At 41.3% G+C, this 27,870-nt stretch overlaps 1 protein-coding gene across 2 annotated transcripts in view; it reads right to left on the bottom strand.

The window, feature by feature from the left end:
* LOC141781718 (neuropilin-2-like) overlaps positions 1 to 27,870 on the bottom strand; it is a 119,812-nt gene that overhangs the window by 9,077 nt on the left and 82,865 nt on the right. The window contains exons 12-17 of one of the 2 annotated variants that reach the window (XM_074657508.1): positions 21,892 to 21,966; positions 20,817 to 20,981; positions 14,829 to 15,097; positions 13,755 to 13,851; positions 10,707 to 10,739; positions 143 to 4,208 (exon numbers count right to left, since the gene is read on the bottom strand). In XM_074657508.1, coding sequence (XP_074513609.1) covers positions 3,826 to 4,208; positions 10,707 to 10,739; positions 13,755 to 13,851; positions 14,829 to 15,097; positions 20,817 to 20,981; positions 21,892 to 21,966 — 1,022 coding nt within the window. In that variant the 3' untranslated portion in view covers positions 143 to 3,825. Of the gene's footprint in view, positions 1 to 142; positions 4,209 to 10,706; positions 10,740 to 13,754; positions 13,852 to 14,828; positions 15,098 to 20,816; positions 20,982 to 21,891; positions 21,967 to 27,870 lie in introns of those variants that run through there. The other variant, XM_074657507.1, reaches the window with a different exon arrangement.

Genomic DNA, 27,870 nt, shown 5'->3' with positions numbered 1-27,870 from the left:
CAGCGAGTATAATGTGTGTCTCCATCACACTGTCTGTTCTGCCAACAGACTTCTTTCATCTGCTTTTGTGTTTGAAACAACCTGCCCTCCTCCTTCAAGTCTCTCCCTCCTTCAATCCAAACCCCAACCTGCCTCCCTGTTAGCCTTCCTCTCGGAGTAAAAGAAAAATCTATCTTTAGAAAGTATAGAGAGCAGGTTTTTTTTTTTTTTTTTTACTTCTTTCATCTTCCTCCATCTCTGGGCACTTTCTTTGGAGGGAAAGGGGGCTCGCTTAATGGGCCCTTCTCCTCTGAGAGATTTTGCTCTCCTCCATTTCTGCCTCTCATTTTCTCTCCTGTGTTTTTTACTGGGAGGATTTGCAATGACGGGAGGGAGTAGAATAGGAACAAGCGGGTTTTGATAAAAAGGCTGGGGGATTTGAGCACGAACAAAATGATGTAGGGGGGGTAGTAGCACACAACAGAAGATGGTGAGCTGCTGAGAATTCCTGAAAATAAGTACCACAGTGGTGCGCCCAATTTCACCGACGTGGATCTGACTAGAGGTTGATACTCAAACCAAAACCAAGCAAATTAAATTACTTTTTTTTACATCATCTGAATAATTTTCACATAACATGATTCAACAGTTCGTATGATATCTTAGGAAAAGTTATTCGTCATGTTTCATGTTCATGTTTTCCTACAAATGTCCAGCAACACGTGACACAGGTGTCAATTTCCGCTCCCGTCTTTTCAAAATAAACTTCCGTCTTCACAGGAAATAATTTGGTTAAGTTTAGGCAACACAACTTCTTTGTTATGTTAAGGAAAATATTGACTTGGTTAAGATTAGGCAACAAAATGCTTAGTAAGGTTTAGGATGAGTTTGACTTAGTTGGGTTTAGGCGACAAAACTACTTTCTTAGGTTTTGCAAAAGATCGACTTGGTTAGTTTTAAGCAACAAAACTACTTTGTTATGTTTAGGAAAAGATCGTGGTTTGGGTTAAAATAATTCTGGAAATGGCGTTACATTAGTATGGAAGTTACGTGACAAATCAATGTTGACTTCTGGGGGAAAGTCCGGTGTTTTTATACTTCCTGTTTCACAATTGCATGGATTACATATGAATTGATTTTGTGGCATGTATACGAATTACAGTGCATTACTTTTCGTAGATATAGCTATGAACATTGTATGAGGACAGCTTGCATGATTTGTTTTCGTTTCGTGTCCCTACGATTTAAGCTTGAATTTAAGCTGGATGCTTTAAATGAGCGACAAACATTTGCTGTTGAGGATTTGACATCAAATGAAAGTCAAGAAAAGTTAAGATCATCTCAGTGAACACAATCAACATAACTGTTGCCTTAAAACAATTAATAGTCAGCGAGTATAAAAAATAAACATTGTATAACTATCATACATCAGAAGCACATGAACGCATACTGTAACATGTGATTAGAAAGAAAGAAATGATATTGAATTCATAACCAACACATTACTCAACTTATTGTTTCTATTAAGATTCACAGTAAATGTAAGAAATTGTCAGAAACCATCAAAGCCTTCGGTAAATCATCATCAAGAAGCAGAAAAGTGCTAATGTTACTTTCAACATTTCAAAATAGCATGTAACCCAACTTCAAAAACGCATCATGTCACACTAATTTGTATGCAAACTCATCTGTGTCAATATAAAAAAAATGAATGCTAACACACAAAGTTATGGTACGTGTCCACAGGCTCCGTCCTTTCAACGCTTTCCATTCATTGTCTATGCAAGCAGCCGTGCAATGCATTCTGGTACCATAGTATTGCGATTTGATAGACGGATTGTCACGTTGCCTGCTCCTCATTTGCATAAAGTTGAGGTCTAGGACACTTTATACAAATCAGGGGCGACCGGCTCGACGCGCCACCTCTAGAAACTCACGAAAAACTTTTGAACAAACCATTGTAGATCTAAAATAAAGACAGCTTTAGCAACTTCATGGCTTATTTCTCACCTAACATTTTGGTAAACTATTTTTGTAACATACAAGAAGATAGGTTTCCAAACGAGCCGCCATATTGGTTTCGGTTTGAAAGCTGGGAGCAGCAGCCCACGAGGGAAAGCGTTCATCCAATCAGGTGCTTAGTGCCCAGTGGCAGCCCATCAAACGTCCAATGCTGAGAAGCAAGGCGATCCCTCGCATCCAAAAACGCCCATGTGGACACGTACCATTAGACAGATGATTAAGAAAACATCAAGAAATCTGTGTGAGGGGTGTGACGGTAGTGCTGCACTGCAATCAGTCTTATTTGATGGATCAGGAATTTAATGATCGAAGGACCTGATCCTGGATCAGCGGTTTTCTAAAAGGCTTCATAAGTAAGAAGCTCTTTCTCACAGCATATGTTTGGTCTCACCTGTTGAATAGAAGCTAAACCGTGTAGCCAAATGGACCACACTTTCAGCAGGTCACCAGGCTAGTATGCAAAATATTCTGATTTTCACAAATTATTACTTTGTCATAGGATGACACACAAAAAGATTTAACAGAAGTAAAGAACTTGAACTTGCACAGACTTCAAAGAAAACTGATACTCAATACTAATACGTTACTCAATACATATGATTTGGGATTTGTTTCATTCTTCCAGTCTAATGTGTGCGGGACATACAAAGATGTTTACATTAACAGACACAGGCATTGGATTATCTATGAGATCAAGGCAAAACTGTATGGAGTCCATTCATACTCCAATTTGACACTGAGGCACTACCTCGTTCTGGAGGCCAAGAGGTAATAGTTTTAAAGCACATTTTAAGAAAGGCATATCAGCATGTAATGAAAAATGCACTCAGGGTAACACGCAAAAAAGTTTTGAAGTGTCCGTGCATACAGTATGTGTTGGAGACTTTTGAGCCTTTGTGTGTTTTGACGCAGAGAGAGTTTGTTTCTAGGTCTGCAGGATGCGATGTAAGCTGTCTCATCCTATCTTTCTCCCCCCCCCTCGTGTAAACCAGACAGAGAACAGCACAACACTGATTCCTCGTTCACAGACCAAAGGAGCCGCCCACGGTGGATGTGTTAGCCGTCTATCTGTCACGGCTGGACGGCCGGCGCTAATTCTCCCCATACCTCTTCCTTTTCTGTTCTTAATCTGTCTCTGTCACTCTCGGGCCTCTCAAAGGCTTGCGGACAAATAAACAGCAGCTTCACTCAGACCCAGAGAAATAGCCTTCTTTCTTTATGCAGCACACACTTCTATCTCCCTGTACCTGTGTGTGTGTGTAAATCCCCTCTCTCTGTCGGACAGGGTGTTTGAAGGCAGGCAGTGTCCAAGCTGCAGATCAGAGCAGGGTAGACAGACATGTCCTGCTCTGACAGGAGGAAAATATGCTGTTACAACAGTGACATGTACACTGATGTACATATGTTTTGTCCACAGTCTGTTAGGCAGTCTACAGACAACCAGGTTGGAGTGCAGCTGTAGAAGCCGGTATGCTCTCAAAAAAAGTGGTGATCTAATGTTGTTATCAGGCCCTCATCAGCCATCAGAATTGGCAATTAAAGTTCTTCCATCTACTCTCCCCAGTGATGGCAAAGTTCAATGTCAGGAGGAGTTCATCCTGCCAGCGCCAGCCAACAAAGGAAGTTTAGCAAAGGTGCATGCTGATCAGGTAATTAGATCAGTCATCAGCAACAGGAACTGCAGTGTCTCTTCCATGTAGATTCTCATCAGTGATGGGTGCTGTATCCTGCTGTTGATCATTTATCTCAGGGAGTTTTTACACCCTTTGATCGCCTTATTTGAACAAAGCATTCTAATAAAATTCACACGTAGTCCGGTTGTTTTCAACACCGGGAATCACAGCCGTTGTCTTTCTCCAGTTTGATGGTGAGCATGGGGTCAAGACTCGGCCCGTTACCTGGGTACAGGTGGTTTTGGTTGGGGCTCTGGATCAGATTATAGCTGGGGGTTTGGTTCTGGTAGCAGTTTTGGAGACCTTGCTGATCTGGCTGCTGTTGGCTGTTGTGGTACGTCACTGAATGATGGTGACTACCGCTGGTCTTCTTGGGCGCCCAGTGGTACCGATGGCAGCACAGTGTCACCACCACGGTTACAGTGACCAGCAGCAAGAGGGCGGCGCCTCCCGCCAACACATAGTACCAGTAGGCAGGGATGGGCGTCACCGCCACTGTGTCTACTGTGGGCTCCATCCCAGACATGGCACCCCCTGGAGGGCAGGAGGACACATTACTGGTTGGCACTGCGGACGAGGGAGGCAGGCATGCAGACCGCATCGGACAGTTAAAAACTGTCTAATTGACTCTTCGCTAAGCCCCTCCCCCTAGACGGTGATTGTCCAATCATAGCTTAGCAATCATAACTAGGCATGGCAGGTCTGTCAAGCTTTGGATTTCCCCACATGCTGAATCATGTGTGTTGTTTTGGAGCCCTTCCAAAAGCAAATTAACAAAGTGTTTATCTGCGCTATCGTAAGCTGCAATCCTAAGCATGTCTGGCTAACTACTACTTACAGGCACATCATTTACAAGTTACCTAAAACTGAACTACTAACTTAGTTTGTGGGGTTTCAAACATACTGTTTGAAAATACAAACAAGTATGTAAGCTTAACAGTCAAAGGTTATAAGAGAGACTTCAGAGACCAGGTCCAAAGCACACTGGAGCACACGGTATTTAAGATATTTGGGTATTGGATGAATTTATCTTTATTGTTGTGATACATGTTATTATTCGTAGTATTTATATATTTACTTTTACTTATTATGATTGTTTACCCTGCCTACATGCAGCTTATTGTTCCCTCCCCATTTTTCCAAGCCTGGGCTGGATCACTTCCCAATTAGGGGAGGTTATTTAAGAGAATGTGAGTCTCGGATCTGTTTGACTCTGATGAAGATGCACTTAGCGTTGAAATGTCGGTCTTCTAATAAAATTAATTGCCTTAAATCTGTGTGTGCCAGAGTGCTTTGGACCTGATCTCTGAAGTCTCTCCTATCACCGGACAGGCCCTACTATTCCTTGTGAAATAGCTGAAGTGTGTGAAACCTCCTTTCTTCAGTCACAGTTTTAAGTTAGAATGTCTGACTTTACATTTTTGCTTATTGTACTTATAATACTAGGATTGTCTTCTACGCGGATCATCATCTGGATGGGATGATGACTTTTTGCCGGGGACATGCAGCTTTAGCTTAATTAGAGGCCTGCTTTTGTCTATCTCTGTCTAAAACCAAGAATTACTGAGAATTTCAAGTGTTTAATCTGCCATTGTTATCAATGTAAATTGCATGCTGTACGAGAATCGAAAGCTTGACAGGCCTAACAGTTAGGGGGGCGGGACTTAGTGAATGGTCAATTACTGCAGCAGTGACTTGAAATTACAATGCCTTGCAGGTATACAATACAAAATATGGAGCCTAAGCTCTACAGCAGGCACAAAACAAGACAACCTTCCAGATTTAGCTCACTTTCCCAATACTTAACCACCCAACTGCATACTACAAGTCATCTAGAGTCTTCATTCTTCATCAAAATGCTGATGCATAGCCTGTATATATTTCGATTATGCTGGTTTGACTCATGGTATTTCTGGTTGATGCAGACGTCACAAGCAATAGCTGCACATTGACACGCAGAGGCTCATGCGATGCGTTCAGATTCGATCAGAGAAATGCAAAGCCTTGATTATGCAGTGACTGGCTGGTTCTGACAAAAAAGGGTGGGGAGTGTTAAGTGGTTGTATTTGGAAGGACGCAGCTGCTTTTATCAGGGCAAGATCACACTGAAGGGAGTCGAGTGGAGGGAGAAAGAGATGGAGAGGGGGAAATCAGAGAGAAATTACAGGGGTAGAGAAAGGATAAGAGAGGAGGCATTATAGGAAGAGAGAATGGAGTGAAATAGAGAGGGGTGGTAGAAAGTGAGGAGAGAGGGCGAGAGGGAGGGAGGGGAAGTGAAGGGAGAGAGCTAATCCTGCCATGATATCTTTAATCCTGCATTAGAGGGTTTGTCTGAAACTTCAATACTCTGTCAACTCACTGTGAAAGAAACCCGCTGAGAGAGAGGAGGTGGAAGAAAGAGAGACAGACGGAGAGAACGGAAGAAAGAAAGGATGAAAAAAAGAGGAAATAGAGCCGGAGCAAGCTAGAAGTAAATGGAGAAGAGAGAAATAATGAAAGGACAGAGGAAGGAGAGGTGCAGAGAAAGACACAGAACCTCAAGGAAACCAGTGAGCTTAATTTTGTCTTTTTAAAAAAAAAAGAAGTTCAGACGTACTCTTTAAGGGTTTAAAATAGGCTTTGATTGTAAAGCTGTGCTCTAAGCAGCGTGCACAGAGAGGCTTCCCACCACTGGATTAAGACAGATGATTTCTAGGGCTGCAAAAATTGACCGTTACTTTGCTTCTTTTTTCATCTAAAAAGGGGAACAAAGGGGAAAGTTTCTCAAGAGCAACACTCCTAAAGTGAGCTGAAAAAGTGTGGCTTTCAAGGAACCTTGGTTACTAGAGCTTCTGAATTACTATTTTATTCCTCATTCATGATCTTACACTTCACACATCAACAGTCTAGTCTTATCTGAATGGAAAGTGGAGCTCAAAGTGTGAATCCTCTCTACAGTCAAACTGAAGCCTGAACTAGCTGCTTTTCGCCGTGTGTGTGTGTGTGTGTGCGTGTAGCATGATCGGTCAGTGTGCCGCCAGCTCTCGCTTTCTCAAAAGCCAAATGACTCCTTGGTTGCCATGGATACAAAAGCCCAACAGTGTGGCACACTGGTTCACGTCATGGTACTGTTAACTGAGGATCATGTCATCAGGCTATAATTACAGATTACTCCCTTAATGTGACATTTTGGGTCAACTGATTTATTTTATTTAATATGTTTTTAATAGTATTTCTCCACTGAGTCATTTCATAGATAAAAGAAGATTCTGGTTGCATCCGAAATTCCATACTAACCTGAGTATGAAACTAATAGTACGCAAATTGCATACCACTTCCGGTGAAATATTGTAGTAGGCAAACGCTGTACACAACACTGGCGTGAATATCCCACAATGCAATGTGGTAGTGACAACAACGTTTATAAGAGACGTTGACGGACAGCTCTGTAACATCAGTAACGCTTCAAGTGCAAGTTTTGACTTTGCTAGGCGTAATATATGTTTAAAATAAGTTCAGATTTTGATTCTCACAAATCATCGTTTTGGTCTTATGATGTTGGTACGGGTTACCATGGTTACGCGTCTCCAACCGGCAAGGAGACTCTCGGGAGGTGGCGACGTAAATTACAGCTCAGTGTGTCCGAAAAGATACAAACTACTGTTTATTCACACAAAAGTATGTTGTAGTGCATAGTATGTGATTTCAGACGCAGCCTTCGAAGTAGAATACAATTAAAATCCTTTGGTTGCTCTGCTCTCTGGTCAGTTACTAAGGACACTCTTTGTCATCTGACATTTAAATTCTCTTCCAATAAACTTTCTGTCTCTGGCTTGATCACTAAAATCCAGTTTCAACCTGTTCTCTTGGCAGAAACTACAGAAACCCTGCTGTCCTCAACCCACACACACACACACATACCAGTATAAACTACATGCAGTAAGTCTTGAATAGGGTTCAACTTCATCCGCTCACCCAAAGAGAAACACTTTAGTTCTTAGCTCACTTTTCAACAGGCGTCCCAAAGGAGAAAGGTAATCCTTCTCTCTGCGGCTCAGTCTCATGAAAACACACGTTTATGTGAGAACTGACACTGTTGTCACGCTGCGAGTCATATGATACCTGCTCAGGATCCAATAGTCCGAACATTAGGTCAAATACTTGGCGTATGAGTCAGGTGAGTTTTCTGAGTGTGGCTCATGGACAAACTTGGCTTTTACTATTTTTAGATTTTTGTTTAAATGAACTGAATTGCGGTGAACGAAACCGAGTGCTGCTCAAGTGTCTAGTTTAAATGTCTCTCAAGTGTATTCAAAGAATGTTTTTGATCTACTCACACACACACACACACACACACACACACACACACTCACACATACACACTGAACTGACTAAATTACTGTAAGCATCAGTAACATGGACGCAAACCAACTGAATGGTTGGCAATTATTTTTGTGCTTCAGCCTGCCTCTACAGTAATAAAAACTGATTAAAGAAATAGATGTGGTCTCAACCATCCATGATCAATGTGGACACTAATCATTGAATGCAAACAACATCTACAAATCATAAAAGTCGTGATATACTACTCAGGCTGAGGTCCAACTTTTATAAAATATAGTGACACTGAGGCCCAGGCTCTTTAGAAATACCAGCGTTCATATTTTGTGGGTCTCCAAACAAAAGCAGTCTAGTGTTTTAGGTCCCAACACAGACTTTGAAAACAAGCGAATCAGTAGTATAATCTGCTTAAACCCCTTTTTATCTGCTTTCAGACCGGCTTATTTGAGGATGAAGGAGAGGAAAAGAAAAAAGGGGAAGTTGGGATGGTGAACAGCTCTGCACCTCATTTAGGTGGGATCAATCAGGAGAGGAGAGGAGAGGAGAGGAGAGGAGAGGAGAGGAGAGGAGAGGAGAGGAGAGGAGAGGAGAGGAGAGGAGAGGAGAGGAGAGGAGAAGAGAAGAGAAAGAAACTGAAAACAAAGGCAAGGAAGGGAATGAAAACGGCTAGTAGAGAAACAGAGAGGAGGGAGGAGGAAAATGTAGGAAAGGGCAGAAGAGGAGAATAAGAACAAGTAAAGAGATGGAAGAAGAGAGGCTCCTTGTATGGTGTTGAATGAAGTGAAAGAGAGAGAGAGAAAGAGAGAACTTACATGGCGACAGCTAATCAGGATGGAGGAATGAATTAGGAGCGAGTGTGCTGTTCTCTACAATTAGGAAGTAGTTAAAGTTGGACTGAGTTAAAGACGGGAGAAGCAAGATCTGCTTAGTTCTTTTAGTTTCACTGAGAAAAAGCCCAGATGGAGACTGTTTCACTTTGTCTGAGCAGTTCAGCCATGACCTCATGATTCTAACCATCGCTATGTCACCTTTTAAGTAATTTAACTGCCATACGAGCAATAAAAAATGAACACAGTTTCAGTAATTCACTATAGGCACACTCACTGTGTTGCATACACGTACTGTATACCAGTGACAGATCTCACTCACAACATGGTGCACACCATTAAAGACTTGAAAACAGATCAGTCTGTGGGATGTGCAAATGCACCCTGATGGTACTCAGTCTGCCAATGTTGCTGTTGTAGTAAATAACCATGTGTAACTATTTGTTTATGTCGTAGCAAATAGTCATTTTCTCACCGAGGAACAAAACAAACTACACAACCAAGAGAGTCAGCCCAGCATGCAGGGAGTCATGCTGGAACAATGCAGAGGATCCATTCCATCAAGTTGCAGTCTGTTTTGTAGATAAAGTCCACATATTAAAATCTATAAAGTGTATACTCTGACAAAGTCTTACACACAGTTTTAAAATTCAGAAATATTATATTTATAATTATTAGGGCTGTCAAAATTAACTCATCAATAACACGTTAACGCAAATTAGTTTTAACGCCACTAATTTCTTTAATGCAACTTGCAAATTTTAGGTTGTAGTGGGCTCAGTTTTAAAGCTACAGTGAAAATACTGGTATCATATGAATCTAAAATAACAAAGGAATCCATTGGTACCAACTATGTCATACTATCTTGTTGTGAAGGAGGCTAAATAATGCTTCAAACTTGTGCTAAATTTTGGTGAGGAAAAACTGTCTTGGCCATTTTCAAAGGGGTCCCTCGACCTCTGACCTCAAGATATGTGAATGAAAATGGGTTCTATATGATAATGCTCACTTTATGATAATCACATGCAGTTTGGGGAAAGTCATAGTCAAGTCAGCACACTAACACACTGACAGCTGTTGTTGCCTGTTGGGCTGCAGTTTGCAATGTTATGATTTGGGCATATTTTTTATGCTAAAGGCAGTACCTGTGAGGGTTTCTGGACAATATTTGTCATTGTTTTGTGTTGTTAATTGATTTCCGATAATAGATATATACGTACATTTGCATAAAGCAGCATAAGAGTATTAAATACTTGACAAATCTCCCTTTTAAAAGATAAAAAAATAATTTTGATTAATCGTGATTAACTATTTTAATAAATTGACAGCCCTAATAATTATATGCATATATTAAACATCGTACTATTGTTGTCAAAAACGTTGAAGTATCGATACATATCAATACTGAATATTTGAAACTGTTTCAATACTCATTTTCTGCAGTATCAATACACGAGTACCAGCTGCACTTACTGCTCTCTCTTCTCTCTGACAGCGATTGGACACACACATTGCTATTTATCATTTAATAAAAATAAAACATTATATGCACTCAATGTAAATTTTTCCCCGCGGTATCGAATATCGATGTTTTTCAAGATATTGTATCGAAGTTAGAAATTCCAGTATCGTGACAACACTACATCGTACTATACATGTAAGATACCATAGTTAGATCTGTTTAGAGATGATGTAATAGCTCAGGGGTAGAATTTCCTGTCAGAATAAGTGTGGTTTATCTCTATTTAGCTGTATGCAATATATGTTATGTGCACTATCAAGGTCACTCGGGGCCGGTGCAGTGCTGCGAGCTGAGCTTAGCAACAAGCAGAAAGCACAGACATTTAGCACATGAAGTACAAATGGAACAGGAAGTAGGACTTACTGGTTATGCCGGGAGTTAAGGCTGGGAAGGGCTCTGGAAAAGAGAGAAAAAAAAGAAGTGTTATCAATGGTGGTTAGGAACTGATATGCATCAGACAAAATATCATTTTCATCTCAAGAGTTTCAATGTAAACTTGGTGCTTACATCATAATACAGTATATGAGAGAAGGATATTAAGCACCCACTAGTCTCTACAGGCTTTGCATGGTGTCAGTGTCACGCTGTAAAGAATGAGCTAAACCGTAAGGATAAAATATGAGCATGACAAAGTTTTGATTAAATATATTTATTCCATTCTGAAGTAGCCCCTTTGTGATATGAAATACAGCAGCAAATACATCATCTTTTGGGATTTGAGTGTACTGTGGCATATTTCCATGATTAAATTGACATGGAACAACTATATTTCTGATGATTGTTAACAGAAATGCATTTCAATTCGGCCGAATCGCAAAATTGCAGGACGCTGCACTTTTTGCAAAAGGCACGTGTTACTCCTTTTTGAGAAAATCAATAAAGATTTGTCGAGTTCCGAGATGATATAGGAGTGTAAAGGCCCATAAATCTTCCCTGGATGACAGTCATTTTCTCGAAATGGAGAGAAAATAAAGAGAGGAAGACAAAAGAGTGGGCTGGCAGGGTTGGAAGACGGGAAGCGTGTCCTCCCTGAATGTCTCTCTCTCTTTGTGTGTCTGTCATTTCTGACTTGCTCTCACTTTCTCCTTTTTTGCTTTGTCATTCTATGTCTCTCCTTCCTGAGATCTGCTGCTCTCTAACTCTCTTTTCCTTTTTCCTGAGGTGACACATAAGAAGAAAGAAGTGGGTGGATGGAAGATGGGGGTGAAAGGAGTGAGATGAAGGGTGAAGAGACGGGAAATAGAGGACTGGAAAGGAAGGGTGGAGGTAAGTTAAAGGGTCATGGGAACAGGGACTGAAATTTACTGCTGTTTATTATTTGCCGGAGGATACGACATCTATAATGAAAGTGAGAGGGAGAGAGAAGATGGAAAAAAAGGAGAGAAACACAGAAGGGAAAATAAGAGAGAATGGCACCACAAGTAAAGAAGTTGCAGCAGTGTGTTGAGAGAAGACGGACGAAAGAAAAAAAAAGATAAGTTGTGAGGGAGTGGGTGAGGGAATAATGAAAAAACATATGAAAAGTGAATGGTGGAAACACAATGGTGGGAAAAGTGAAAGAGTTAAGAGTAAACATGTCGTCCCTCTCCTAAATAAGAGTCTTGTTCTGACCTGCGATTGTAGCATCTCTCCTTTTGATCAGTGTATTATTTATTATGGGGCAAAACACAATTTAATGTAAAGATTATTAAAGGGGTACTCCAGCAATTTAGTATTGCACTTCCATAAAGTCGAGGGGCTTATGAGACACAATATTAAAATAAGAACAGTCAAAATTGAAGCAGCAGAGGCCAAGATATCCTGACTTTTAATTCCTAGACTGAGTCTTTCATTATTCCCTTACTGCCTGGTAAAAGCACTAAGTGGGATAAACCTGGTGAAATCATCAGTGTTATCTTTTGACTTGATAAAGCTCCTCCAGAGCCACAGAAGACATCATACAACAGTTTTTTCACATGCTAATCTGACACAGCAACAGGCTACAAGTCATTTTCAATGGAAGCTGGTGACATGAAGCTACAAACTGAAGCCCGACACTCACGTGATGTGACGTGCAACAAATAAAATTGAGCTGACCGCAACCCTTTTCAGCACTCCAATGATGCGGTGAGGCGTTTTTTGTTTTGTCCTGTTCCGTTTCGTCTACAAAAACGTCGTTAGCTAGTTCCCAGTGCTATTTAACAATATAACTATGTCAAAAAGCGCTTGAGCGACACTTCCATGGCGACTCGGTGACAATGTCGCTGGCTGTTTTGTTGCTTTTGTCGCTTTTGTTGCTCGTAGTGTGAACATAGCTTAAGCATTGCTCCTCATGACTAGTAAATTTATCTTTATGTGTAAAATTCCCATTGAACAAATCTGCCCTAATTTACTATAGGTCTCATTTAAAACAATACAATCAGCCTGCGCCTGTGAGATGACCAATAGAACATCTGGAGACCTCAGCGTGATTTTATTGTCATGGATAAGAATTTAAATGAAAAAGAAGTTGGACAGAGATGAGACGGATTAACACCCAGCTCAATTAAATTGGGGTTGAAAGAGAAGCAGCTTGAAGCCAGTTAACAAGAGTGTGTGTCTTCACGTGCCATTATTATTAACGTAAAACAACTGTGGTGGGTTTCATACGTGTGTGTGTGTGCTCCCATCAGGCTGACTATCAGTGTCCTGCTGTGCTGAGTGAAGGGCTGCTTCACTACATTAAATGATAACAATATTCCCATTACTTCCCATGGCTGAGAGAGCAAACTGTGTGTGGAAATTATGTTTGTCAGACGAGGAAATGTGAAGGATTTAAAACCTAATCCGGTGTGTAGTCTGGGTTTCAGGTAAGTCTGCATTTTCTGTTGCAGTAATAACTCCATAATAAGCCAATCATTATTAACAGTAGTCTCGTTGGCCAGCTTGTGTCTGTGTGTGTATAGAGAGAGAGACAGACAGAATAACTACATGCACAAGCACACACATTGTTATTTGATGCTCTGTGGCCCAGCGATGGCCCAGACTGAATGGAAGAGGAGGTTATTGGGATAGAGAGACTGAGAAAGAGAGAGACGGAGAGAAAGCACCAGAAGAGTCATAAAACGGTGGGGTGGGGTGATATAGGAAAACACTGAAGGAGATAGAGAGAGGGAGATATGAAAGATAGATTAGAATCCATGCCCAAAGGCCGTTTGTGGCCTACTTTCTTTTTATATATATATATTTTTACGTGTGTGTGTGTGTGTGTTTCTGTGTGTGTAAACGAGAAACATTATGAGTTTTTATCCCTTCTCTCTCGCTCAACCGGTCTCTGGTGAAAACATGGCATAAGCGGTGTGGTGAGAATCAGACAGATAGAGACTTAGATGGACAGACAGAATATATACTGACATCTTAATAAACACGGAGACAGGTAGACATGAGACTTACGTTCACACTCCTCCAGCTCGATGCTGTTGCTCATGTGGATGTTGTCTATTCTGATGTGGCCTCTGGTCGGGTGATCAAAAAAGCCCTCGAACGCCACCTTGAAGATAGAAGAAGATAGATATATTACAATAGGCTCTTTCTTTATCAAACACAGTGGTCAATGAACAGTTACGATGTAGTGGTCAGTAAAACATTTTAAAAGGAGCGTTAATCTTTCATTTTGACGTTTAAAGTGTTCCTTAAACATTCACTTTGCATCACTTTAAAGGGTAACTTCAGTATTTTTCAACCTGGACCTTATTTCCCCATGTTTTTATGTCTAAGTTACTAATGGGGACAACAATCTTCGACACTGGTCCAGTATTGAGGGACAACGCTGCAGCCGCTGAATGGGCTGTAATGTAATCATTTGGGGCAACCTGGCACGTGCTTGTTTTTGCCACTGACGGGCTCTGATTGTTATTATAAGTGTCTGACAACATTATGGAAAGGACCCTACAGAGAAACAATACGCTCTTCTTATCTTTTGCTTCCCGTTTGTTATTGTGTCATCTGACTTGTTGCTGGAAGAGACGACGGTGGAAACATGAGTGAGAGTTGGAGAGAGGAGTGCCATGGGACACCGGTGTTGTCAGAGTTTGTTGTGTTGGAGTACAGAAAGCGTAGTGTTATCTAAAAGTTTTTTAATGTCATGGCTGAATATTTTAGTTTCAGAGCGAGACACACAATAATAAACCGACCGGATCAAGCAAAAGGTAAGAAAACGTTTTTTATTTATCTGTAGGATCCTTTCCATAAAGTTGTCAGACTTAGAATAACAATCTGAGCCTGTCAGTGGCAAAAACAAACACTTTTGGTGGATGTAAAATTACCTGCCAGGTTGCCCCCAGTGATGACATTACAGCCCCTTTAACGGGCACGAAAACATGAGAAAATAGGATCCAGGTTGACAAATACCAAATTTACCCTTTAACTAGAGACTGTGTGCTTCTGTCCCTGGATATGTGCAGCAAAGATCAATTATAGCACAGAGCAGTAAATGACTGTTTCCCCGCAGTCAAAACCAACACTTACCTGGTACTCCTTGGGGCTCTGGGGCAGGATGGTGCGGCCCTCCCTCCAGTGAGGCCCCTGGTCTCCTTTCAGAGCCCACAGCAGCGTCTCCTCCTGGTCGTTGTCCCTCAGCAGCACCCTCAGGCTCCCCAGCGCCTCTCCCTGGAGCTGGTAGTAGAAGAGGAGGCAGAGCGGGCCTCGCTCCGGCCCCACCTCGGGGCTCAGCAGCCGTGCTCGCTTGCGCTGGGTGTGGGCGCCTGCGTCCAGGTGGAGGTAGTTCCCTGAGAAATCTGGAGGTAAAAGGAAGAGAGGGAGAGGTGGCGGATGTAAGATCACTGATATATTTCAGATAAATGACTTGTACCAAATGATAAATTAGTGGCCTTTAAACTGATTCATCACCACTCCCCTTTAGCGTAGGAATGTAAATATGAAGCCAAATATATGGTTTCGTCCGCGCTATTTGCATTTTATTCATTTAATGGATTCCATTTTAATGAATTTCCTGATTTGTGACAGCGCTGCTGCACAAAGCAGATTCAGTCCTCGCTGGTGAAACAGGCCCCAACGTACAGCATGATGTAATAGTGCAGTGGGATGTGGTTTGCTTAGCGTTTAAGCCATTACCTCCATCATTTTGTGGTATGAGGCTTAAACCACAAATGAGACTGCCATTTCATCATGGCCGCTAATGGCTATGGATACAAATAACACACATGCACACACACACATGCTAAACAGGCCTAATCATTCTGAATGCTGACACCTCGTTCTGTTGCTCTCCCTGTTTTTGCTACTTAGTCAGCACAGCCATCATACCAACACCGTCACACAATGCTCGTCAACGTGTAGTGTAGCTGTGTGTGTGTGTGCGCTTTCTCTACACACACTATCAGTTTTTTTAATCTAATTCACTTCCTTTCTCTCCTCTCAGCTCAAAGAATTGATGGGCAGAGAGCAAAGACGGTAAAAGGAAGGGAGAGAGAGAAAAAAGGCAGCGCTATAGTGTTTTCCCCACCCAGAACAGGACCATAATCATTAGCGTGCTGCTGTGTTTGGCTGTATGTCTAGTTTGTCTATTATGGCCGCAGAGTAAAAGCTTTGCTGGAGCTGCAAATAGTCTTTTTATCGACAGACAGACGCGGTGTGTGACACCTCATAAGGAGAGAGAGAGAGAGAAGAAAGAGAGGAGAGAAGAGACCAAAGAAACATCTATCTATCCTTCTATGCTGCTTCTATGCTTCTATCTATCTATCTATCTATCTATCTATCTATCTATCTATCTATCTATCTATCTATCTATCTATCTATCTATCTATCTATCTATCTATCTATCTATCTATCTATCTATCTATCTAGCCATCCTCCCTCCCTCTCGACAGATTTCGCAGCACATCATGCTTAATGAATAATGGATCTGGGTTGAGGTAACTCTGTTTCTGCACTCGGAGGCACTGAAAAAAGGGGACCTCAATTACCGCTGCTCATTAAGTACAGTTAGAGAAAGTTGCAGTGTTTTTCTGTTTCTCCTCGTTTGATCTTGGTGAACGTACAAAGGGAGGGAATTAATTAACAACTCTCCATGGGAGGGATAGGCAGCTATGTAGGATTGGCTCGGAGGGAGGGGGGGGAGGGAGATGTGTGGATGCTTGTGTGTGTGTGTTGGTGTCTGTTTGCAGTTTGAGTGTCGCACTTCATTTGTGGGTATCTTTGTTTATGTCTGAATCTGTGTGTGTGTGTGTGTGTGTGTGTGTGTGTGAGTTCATCTGTCAGTCAGCGTGTGTGTGTGTGTGTGTGTGTACTTGTAAGAGATTTGTGTGTGAGTATGAATTCATTGTTTTGCATTTATGTAGATATGTGCAGTATCTATTTCTCTAAGTTTAAATGCAGAGATGTGTATGCATCTTCACTTCTACACAGGGCTGAATGGCAAAGGTGAGCATGGGCAAAGAAGTAGTGCGTAGTGTTTTCACTTGAGATAACTGCACTTAACTAAGCATGACTGGGACATTTCTTGCGCCCCTCGGCATCGGATAGCAACGCACGGAGGAACCCTTTAGCGACAGTAAACTAACTCAAATGTAAACCTTATTATTATTTGACGGTCGGAACAAGTGATGTAATAATAATAGTGTGAGAGTCCGCTAAGGGTGGGCAGGTCAAACAAACACAGGACTTTCAACCAGGAGACCGGTGTTCGTGTCCCGTGTGAAACTAAAAGTAATGTTGACTTATTTTGCCACGTGAGTCACTAGTCAGTGAAGTTAAGGTGAACCACGACCGTCTCCTACCTCTAACTAAGTGGTTGTGTTGCCTAAACCTAACTTCCTGTGAAAAGAAGCTGGTTGGTTTCAATTCAATTTATTTTTATGTAAGGGGTAAAGTACAGTGAGCGGGTCATTGTTGTGAAATAAACCCCGACATGCATCGCCCTGAAGGGGGTTATTTTATTAACAATGACATTACCCCTCTTATTACACGGCTACTTATTTAAGAAATCAATAATTTTTACATAAAAATGGGCCACCCGAGTCCAAAATCAGAACTGTCACCATAGCAACGGTCTGTTATACATAGCAACAGTCTGTTATATAGAAATAACCGACCGTAGAATGCCGTAATTGACCAATCATCTCATCTCAGTGACACCTTTTGGATCACATCAAAGCAGCTCAAAGTGACATCATCAGGTGTTAAATTATATTATAATGTTGATTTTTTTGTCTCTTCTTTCAACCCTCCCTTATACTCATTTCCTCTCCTTATCAATAACTAAACCACTTCCAACGACGAGCAGCGTCAAGGGTTTCTTTCGATGAAAATCTCCACAGGGTACAGAAATGCAGTCTCTCTCTATCTGAGATCAAAAGAATAACTTACGAGCTCTGTTCGGGTCAGATTTTCTCTTTTAAAACCCTAAAAGGGGCTTTCAATGACATGGGTTGGGGATTTGATTTGCATACGGAGACAGCTTCCAGACAGGGTGCCGCGCTAATGTTGCTGTAGAACAAGACTTAATGTCATGTTGCTGTCTAACACAGTCGGACACCGGGGCGCCGTTATGTCAATTACACACACACACACACGCACAGACACACACTCATCACACACAGCAGCCCGGTGTGATGTAGAGCCTCGCCTTATGTCACGGCCCTGTCGGTTTATAAAGGAGCTGCTCAGTCAACCAGAAACTGGATGGCTTCAACAGATACGGAGAAAACCTTGGTGAATGGCAAGGTCGAGTGTGTGTGTGTGTGTGTGTGTGTGTGTGTGTGGGAAACAAACCCACACACCTTGAGTGTTTAATACGCGGGCAGTACCACCTTGAGAGGTTTGTGTAAGTGTGTGTTAGTGTGTGTGTGTGTGGCGCCTCAGGGGAGCGGAAGAGCTAAGGCAGCACTTCTGTCAAAGCCATCATCTGACTTATCAGACCGCTGTGGGCGATGTGTGCCTGCAAGTACTGTAAGTATGTGTGTGTGAGAGAGAGAGAGAGGTGGAGAGGTACGTGAGGCAGTGAAAGTGTGTGTGATGGATAAAACAGTCTTGGTTATCCTCCTGCTGTCTTATTAAAGATGGACAGATGTGGAAAAAGTCAAGTACCACTGAGGGAAATAGGAGAGAGGTCAGCGAGGAGAGACAGAGGTGATCACAGTGACGGAGTGAGAGGGACGGACAGACGGACGTGGAAAAGAGACTTTATAAACTGTAGTATGAGTTAGAGCTGAAAGAGAAGTGGATGATGGAATAAAAGAAGCATCGTGGGTAACAAGGAATCCATGCTGTGATTTGGTTTCAAAAACTTTTGACATTTTGAGATTTCTGCAAGAATTTTTCGGCGATTGGATGTCGAGCGCTTCTGTTCTGGTAACTGCTAAAACTGCCCCAAACTGCATGTGATTATCATAAAGTGGGCATGTCTGTAAAGGGAAGACTCCTGGGTACCCATAGAACCCATTTTCATTCACATATCTTGAGGTCAGAGGTCAAGGGACCCCTTTGAAAATGGCCATGCCAGTTTTTCCTTGCCAAAATTTAGCCTATCTTTGGAGAGTTATTCCTTCCTGACAAGTTAACATGACATGATTCATAAAAATGGATTCCTTAGGTTCTATTGTTTCATAGGATACCAATATCTTCACCCTAGCTTCAAGACTGAGCCCGCTACAACCTCTGATAGACAGTAATCAAAACAGTACACAAAATGTAGGATAAGAGAAAGGAAAAGAAGACAGGGAAAGATCAAAGAAAGAGGCTGAAGTGAGGTAATTACAGAATACGAAAGGAGCTAATGATGCTACAAGAGTGAATGAAATACAGAGATAAAGTGAAGGAAGGATTTAAACTCCAAGAATAGAAAAGGGAAGTTGTGGATTAAAAGAGAGGCTTAAAAAGAGAACAAGTAGAAGAGAAAAGAGACGAAGAGAGAAGTAACAAACTAGGTTAGTGAAAGTGAAACTGTTAACAGTTTTTAAGAAACTCTAATTAAGTTGTCGTCGTCGAACACCCTTTTAGCAGATCAGAGTGAAATCCTTGCATCATAGTTGCTGTCAGTGGTTCCTCCCAGCTCTGGGATCTGCTACTTACAACCACTTTGCTCTTAATTAGCTACAGAAGTCTTCAAACATCCCGACATGACGATGCTTTCCTTTTCTGTGTTTATAAAATGAGAAATGTCTTGAAATGAAGAATACCCAGAGAGATGAGGACGTGAACGTGGTTCTAATGGGCACATAAAGTTCTCACAGAGTTTGAATGTTTAATTAGATAGAAATGTTCTTATTGGATCTCACTCTGTGGAGTTTTTAAAAGATTGAAAGGGCTGTTGAAGTTCATTCACTATGGGATGATTAATCAGAAAAACGTATCTGATGAAAGTAAGTATTGTAAGTATTCCTACTTAAGAATAAATACGGTGGGGGAAATTACTAGTTTCCTAGTACAACAAACATGTTATTATAATATTTATTGATATTATCATTATTATTTACAATTGCATTTAATAGTAATAAAATGGATCAGTCATAACCTACAAGAATTTGGTGCAAGTCTTCCTAAATTACTGCAGCATAATTAAGTGTTGTCAGTGACATATGCCAATACAATTTGCTGTTTTACTGGCAAACTGCTATGTACCGTAATATATTCAATGTTATTGTTGTTGTTCTGGTAGTTTCCGGTGTCATGTGGAAAATAGGTGGAGTGTTCCTTTAAATGCTTGTCCGTAAGCTTGTTTCCACAACAAAAATATGTCTTTCTGGCAATGTTATTTGGACGTGGTTGCTGGGAACAGCAGAGGAAGTGATTCAAATTAATACATTGCAGGCCTATTCAATTGGCAGCCTGTGGGCCGAATCCGGCCATTTAATAACTTATAAATATGCAAAACGTTTTTTTTTTTTTTAAATAATAATGATTTCTTCCAATGAGAGTTTATTCCCGTTCATCAACGTTACGCTGTTGACGCTGTCATGGGCTGTTAAAAGCAACGTTATTGTGATTTTATTTAAATAACTTGCTAACATAACACCAGCTTTATGGGTGTTTACATTGTTAAATTATCAGAAAAACATAATTTTATTAGGAGGCTAATTAGCCCATTCATTAGTTATGTCTTGTTATGCATAGAAATACTTATTTTGTTAAAAAGTTTTAACCCATGCTGTTTAAGCAGAGGCAATTTAGGAGAGTCAAACTGAATTAAAATAAATGTTAAACATTGTGTTTATTAGAAAAAACAACCTACTAAGATTAAAAAGGAAAAGCAAATATCCGGCCCCTTGGCACTACACTGTTTTTCAAATCTGGCCCTTTGAAAAAAAATATTTTAATAGGCCTGGTAGATTGTTTTAATCCAGAAAAAAAACACGTTTCCACTACAGACTCTCTGCCATGCTCTATTTTTGTTAATGATGACACATCACTCGGGGAGTGACTGACCTAAAACTCTTTATATTACTTAGAAAAGGTCTCGTTATAAAATGTAATAGTATACAACAAATCGGTACTCACTGTCTGATCCCAGCGCCAGGTCCTGCCTCGTCCCATGTGTGCCGTGTCCAGTTGAGCCGCTGCTGGCCGTGTGCAGCGACCAGCTCACACCTGACTGGGGATCAGCCGACCAGCCGCACAAGCTCTGCTCAAAGTCACAGACGGCCGACAGCGACGGAGTGGTGGCTGCGGGACGGGAAGGAGACACACACATTGTGAATAGAGAGCATCTGCTTTGACTAACAGTAAACACAACTAATTCGCAAGTCACCTTTTTTTGTTTTTAGCACTTTCACAGTGCTTTTAGCACCATATAACACTTAAACTTTTTTTATTTCTCAGTTTCTTTTCATCCTTTTATGAGACTTAGTGTGATAATGGCTGGCTCCTCTATATTTTGATGCTTTGAGAAGGATTCCCATTGTGTTTAGATGTTTTGGTAATAGTGCTTATCTAATATGACATCTCAATAAATCAGGCTGAATACAAATATTAGAGTAAAAGAGAGATTATGTGGAGAGAAAATGGGCTAGACAGAAGGATCAGTGGAGACGATAAAAGAAATCCAGAATGGATAGAAAGAAAGTAGTACAGTTCAAAAGGAGAGACATGAGAGGAGAAAAAGAGCATAAATAAGAAAGCATGGGTAATGAAAAAATGACAATAAAGAATAGAGAAAGTAGAGCACTCTGTGTTCCTGATGCTGTATTCAGTTATGTATCAACAAAATACATCAACAAGGCCCTCCGAAAACTACATCTCTATACCGTTACCCCAGTAAGACGTCCTCCCTGACAGACCTGAAGCTGTGAAATCATATCATCAATATGTGTGTGTGTGTGTGAGGAGGTGAGATCCTGACTGTGAGAGCTTATTTTCACTCAAACAGAGCTTCCTGTGGGACTCTTGAATCTAACGGACTTCAAAGCCCAGAGGCCCCGTGGTGCATGATGACATCATGAGTTTGACCTTAAGAGCGTGAGTGTGTGTGGACGAGAGACAGAGGCTAAATTAACGCATGTGTGCTTGAAGGGAATCGGCATGAGTGCGTGTGGAGATGCTGTATGTGTGTGTGTGTGTGTGTGTGTGTGCTTACCGGGTCTCATTACAGCAGTGGTCTGTTCCACTCTGGGCAGGGTGGGGGTCGCCGTGTCAGGTACAGTGGTGGTTTCTGTCAACAGGAAGAAAAAAAACACTAAAGGTTAGAATAGAATCAGAAGACATGGCAGAAGATATCACTACACAGTAAAATATGCAAAAAATTGGGCGGGCTTTCCTAACGAAGCCCAGTATTTGTTATATTCACTTTCGTCTACAACATCACCATCAGCTAACAGCATGTCAAGCTATCTAGCATGTTGCTATCACCGGCAGCATGCTGCTCAACACACCAACCAACTCTAAACAATCATCCTCAGCTACCAGGTTAGAATTCTAATGAGGAGTAACACATACAGTATATTACATCTACGGTGACCAGACGTCCCGGTTTGTCCCGGTTTCAAGCTGGGTTTCCTGACAAATGTCTGTAAAACACTGAAATTGTCCTGGTTTCCACCACAATTAAAATAGAAATATTAATATTATACTGGTTTTCAGCACTTACATAGACGTTTATCATGTTTTGTCCCACTCATTATTACCTAACCCAGTATAAAAACATAAACAATGCACCACATGTTTGAATCATAAACTGTATATAAGGATGGAGACATGGCAGCTCCCCAAAAGTGAAGCCAAAACATCTCGTTCGCCCCCTGGTGGCTGGCGCGTTGTTTATCTATATATATATATATATATATATATATATATATATACAGTCTATGGTCTGAATTCAACACTGATTTGTCCGTATGTGTGTCAATCAATCAATGTGTCGTTATCAAGGCTGTTGCTATGACGCTTACGTCTCTTTCTGACAGAACCTCTCAGTACGCTAACGGTTAGCTGTCATGCCGAAGAGAAAGTCGGTCTTTTGTAAATAGCTCCTGGAGGCTTACTCCTAAGGAGTACTTTATACTATATGGAGTACTTTATTCTATATTTAAAGCAAGCTTTGAGTTGAGCTGCTTTAATTATGTGTAACTTCCAATGCACTCAAACTGTCATACAGACGCACAATAACCAAGTCTAAGCTTTTAAATATTCACAATTTGCTCTACAGCTGCTTGAACCACACACTGGAAAAATAATAATATTTTAACAGTGACGCGGCGATGTTTGAGCTAAGCAAGATTAAGATATTATACGGCAACTAGCGATGTTTGTACACACTTGGCTGCTGTTTCCCAGGCCTGTGTATTAAGGCTGACGTTTGTCATTATCAAGGTAGTGACAGAGTGAGCTGAGGCAGTGAGCTGAGACCGGGCCACGCCGCTCATTTTACCCACTGCAGGTTGGCACACACACACACACCCACAACACTATGATGATAGATGCTGCACTCATACTGACCTTGGTGCACAGCGGCATGCGACCAGTATATGATAGATCAAACAGAGGCACATACACACACGCACGCACACGTCAGCAGTGGGGTATGTCAGCGTAACCCCAAGTCCTTCTGGTCTCAATAAGCAGTTTTCTACTGTTGGGTAAAGTTCCTTAAACGCTTTCACACACACACATACTGGTGTAAGTAAGTCTATATGTTGACGTCAGGGAACAGAAGATTGGCAGGCTTGTGTGGCACAAGGCTGAAGCCACAAACCTCTCGCCAAATTATTCTTAGAAATGACTTCTTTCTCTCTCATTTTCTGCCGTTCACTTCACGGTCTGTCTTTCATTTTTCTTTCCTCCCAACTACATCTGTCATTCAGCTCCGCACATCCCCTCCCTCCCGTCTCTCTTCTCTCTTTCATTTGTCACAATAAATCTGACCACTTTCAGTTCTGCTGTGCAAAACCACCATCAACACCACAAAAAGCTCTTTCTACTCACACATACACAAACTCGATCTCTCTTTCGCTCTACCTCTCCGGCGTAGAAGCGAAACCCTATCTACTGTTGTTTCTGTTTCACCACAACCACAATTTTCTTCCCCATAACTCTCTCGCTCTCTGTCTGTCATCTCTCCTTCGGGTATATTTTGATTTCCACTTGTCCTCTGCTTCACAGATCTTTCTCTCTCTTTGTTAAGATTGCGTCTCTTTCTTTCGCTCTTTTTTCTTACGCTCTCTCAACCTCTCAGCGCTCCTCTCTCTCTCTCTCTCTCTCTCTCGGCTGTAACTCTGTCTCTGGTGTTATTTTACGTCGGTTCTAACCACCAGCGCAGTAAATCTGAGACCACTGTTGATTTACTGCTCGCTTGGTTGTTCTGGATGTTTCCACGACTGACTCCCTCGGTGATCTGCATGCATGTGTGTGTGTTGTTTACTGTGAACTCTTCACCTTTGCTAATAGCTTGGAGTTCACTGCAGCTCTAATGTGTATTGTGTATGTGCATAACTTTATTGAGTTGTTAGCACAGTCTGCTCACAGTGAAAGTATGCAGGATTATTATGTAAGCCCAAACAGAGTGGCTTCATATCGCTAACCCAACACACACATACACACACACATATTCATACGCAGAATTAGATATCAGCATTGGATAAGTAGCTCCCAGCTGCTGACATTAAGCTGTTTTAATTTGGTGCCCTTTACCACTGTAATTAGCCCCCCATATGGAGGAGAGAGGGAGGGATGGAGATGAGAGAGGGGAAAGAGACACATAGAGAGAGCGACATGGAGATGGGAACACAACCCTTTCAACCTCTCACCACCATTTTCCTAATTAGTGACCACACACCGCTCCTGTCAGCATCCCATTTCTAGCTCCATCACCTCTCCACCCGTCTAATCCAATTTTGCTCCATGTCTGTCGTCTCCTCTCCCTGCCCTCATCCTCTCCATCATCTTCCTTCGCCCCTCTTATTCCTATCCATCAGGGCCCTTCTCAGTGGCTACTGTAAAGGTCAGTAAAATAATACATTAGTTTATAATTAAACTCATTTGTTACTGTAGTTATTATGCAACTAGTGCAGTGCCAGTTCGGCCGATTGCTTGGCCTTCAGTATTGCTGCTTGCAGCTATTTCAAGAAGCGCTCTTCCAAAAAACTTCATGCCTGACACTGCACTTCCTTGGGGCCTCAGCAATACACCCGCCAAGTGTGAAAGTTATCGAATGAACGGTTGTTGAGAAAGTCGAAGGACAAACACACATACAGACTCCATCAATTATAAACTTTTCAGCTTTTATATTTTTCAACTTCCTTTTACAGGTAAGTTTTCTTTTATCTCTTTGACTAACAGACTCTTGCAAGGCCGAAGTGTGTTTAGTCACTTGTGTGGGAAAAGTGAGGATGATAACGCAGCCACAGTCATGTTTTAAACATCAGGATTTAAACTGGGATGTAAAAGAAACACCAATCTTTACATCTGTATTCTGCAGGCAGGTCATCCCGAACACCGCTGAGTTACAGCAACCTGCCATGACTCTCCATCTCTTTCTCTCTCACACACACACACACACACCTCAAACTGAGAAACAGAAGGTGTTTGGTTCAGTTAACCGCACACACTTTACCACACACACACACACACACTGTCATAGGCCCAAGGGCTCATTGTAAAGCTGCTGACTGAGCAGGGCGAGGCGGAAACAGAGAGACGAAAAACTGTTCAATTATGGAAAGAGCTCTGGGTATAAATCTACCTCTGTCAGCCTAAATAATGACTACTGACACAGTGTGTGTGTGTGTGTGTGTGTGAGGAAGAGAGAATGTCGTCCCTACTTGAATTCTTGGTGACATGGTGGGTGTGTGTGTGGTAGGGGTTTCCTTTACTTAATGACTACAGTATGTGATTGACTGACTGACTGAATGTCAGACGCACAGCTGGAAAAATGGCTTCTTTACAACAGGACCTCCACTTATAGTGAATGACTGTTAGATATGTTGCCAGTGTCTAACATGTCTGCTGTATGTATCTATTTAATGTCAGTAGAATTTCCTTTTAAAGAGTCATTTTCAAGCTGTATCCAGCAGCACCATACTGTATAAAGCAGGATATACTTGCTAGAAACATTAATGCACTTTTCATCCAAATGTGAGAAACAGTCATATTTTTATTAGGGCTGTCAAAGGCAGACGCAATTTTGTTTTAACGCCACTAATTTCTTTAACGCGTTAACACAACTTGCAATTTTTAGGTTGTAGCGGGCTCAGTTTTAATGCTGGAGTGAAGATACAGGCATCATATGAAACTAATAAACTTAAGGAATCGATTCGTACCAACCATGTTATACTAGCTTGTTGTGAAGGAGGGTAAATAACGCTCCAAACTTACACTAAATTTTGGTGAGTAAAAACTGGTATGGCCATTTTCAAAGGGGTCCCTTGACCTCTGACCTCAAGATATGTGAATGAAAATGGGTTCTATGGGTACCCACGAGTCTCCCCTCTACAGACATGCCCACTTTATAATAATCACATGCAGTTTGGGGCAAAAACCATACAGTGTTTTGCATGCAGTAGAAATTTGTTATTTTCTAAAAATGATGATAATCACATGCAGTTTGGGGCAAGACATAGTCAAGTCAGCACACTGACAGCTGTTGTTGGGCTGCAGTTTGCCATGTTATGATTTGAGCATATTTTTGTATGTTAAATGCAGTACCTGGGAGGGTTTCTAGACAATATTTGTCATTGTTTTGTGTTGTTAATTGATTTCCAATAATAAATATATACATACATTTGCATAAAGCAAGCATATTTGTCCACTCCCATGTTGATAAGAGTATTAAATACTTGACAAATCTTCCTTTAAGGTATATTTTGAACAGATAAAAAATGTGCAATGCAATGCAAGAAGTGTATACATTTGGAAGGAAAATGAGTTCTTAGTGAAAGGAAACTTGGAAACTACAGTAGTATGCAAAATTTGAGTTATGGCACCACCAAGAATGAGGCTGTTAAATGTTAAAGCATGACATCAAATGAGACGCAATGGTGGAAAGCATGAAAATCTTTGCCAGTGATCTGAATGGCAAATCAGAAACTGTACTTAAAATCCAAAAGTGCAGGTTTGATTTATGTGTAGCTTAAAGTGCCGGACTGATTACGGCTCCCTCTTCTGTAGATGAGTGGGCGGGAAAATGAGTTCTTTACAGCAGGAAACTCTTTCGAGACTAAATGCCTAATTAGCCCATTGTACAGCAAGCTACCAATAATATCTGGTTTTACGGTAAGTGCTGCACTGGACCACAAGTTTTAATGCCGGGTAGACGGAGAAGGAGAACCCAGTAAATTGTATAGGTGGTATAAGACCGAGCACATGACTGTAGTTAAAAAGCCACCAATAATAGAGCTTACAGCAGAGCCGTGCGCTACACAGCTGAGACACTAGAAGCAAAGTAGCTCTTTATGTCAGGAGACTACAGACAGTGAATTGCTCATTAGTCCAATGTGCAACAAAGCACCACAAGGTATGAGACTGCAATTGTAGCCTTAAGTGTGAAGCTAAGTGCGACAACAACTGGGATGATAAAAAGAAGCTGCTGGCAATGAATGGCTAACTACATCTGTGAACAGTAGTCGGCTACAAAGGAAATGAGTTTAAGTGTGGCAAAAGCCATTAAGCTAAGTATGCCATTAACTGCTCTGGAGAAAAGAAAGACAGCTTTCTAGATCACCAAGCAGAAATACGTTAACAAGGATATGGTTTAAACAATTTCCAAGGCCCAATCAGTACTTTTTGGCCGTATTAAATTACAGGTAGATCGACAGACTGTTTGTACATTTGTGTGTTTCTCTGATCATCAAATCAAATCTTTTGTATCTGCATAAACTTGAGATGTATCATCTCGTTTTCAAGGGGGTCCAAGACCCACTTAAAGGAACAATGTGCAACTATTAGGGGGATAAGAGTTGCTGTGTTTTTGTTCAGACTGTTCTCATACACTGTTCGTATCTATACCTACGAAAAATAATGCACTGTAATTTCACGTATGTCCTACCAAATCAATTTGTGTGTAATTAATCATGAACCAGGAAGTATGAAGAGCGGCAAAAGCCGAGATATTTTAAGCCAAACC

This window comes from Sebastes fasciatus, chromosome 14 (assembly GCF_043250625.1).
Source record: "Sebastes fasciatus isolate fSebFas1 chromosome 14, fSebFas1.pri, whole genome shotgun sequence".
Classification (NCBI taxonomy): Eukaryota; Metazoa; Chordata; class Actinopteri; order Perciformes; family Sebastidae; genus Sebastes; species Sebastes fasciatus.
This window is presented reverse-complemented; position numbering and strand designations above follow the sequence as displayed.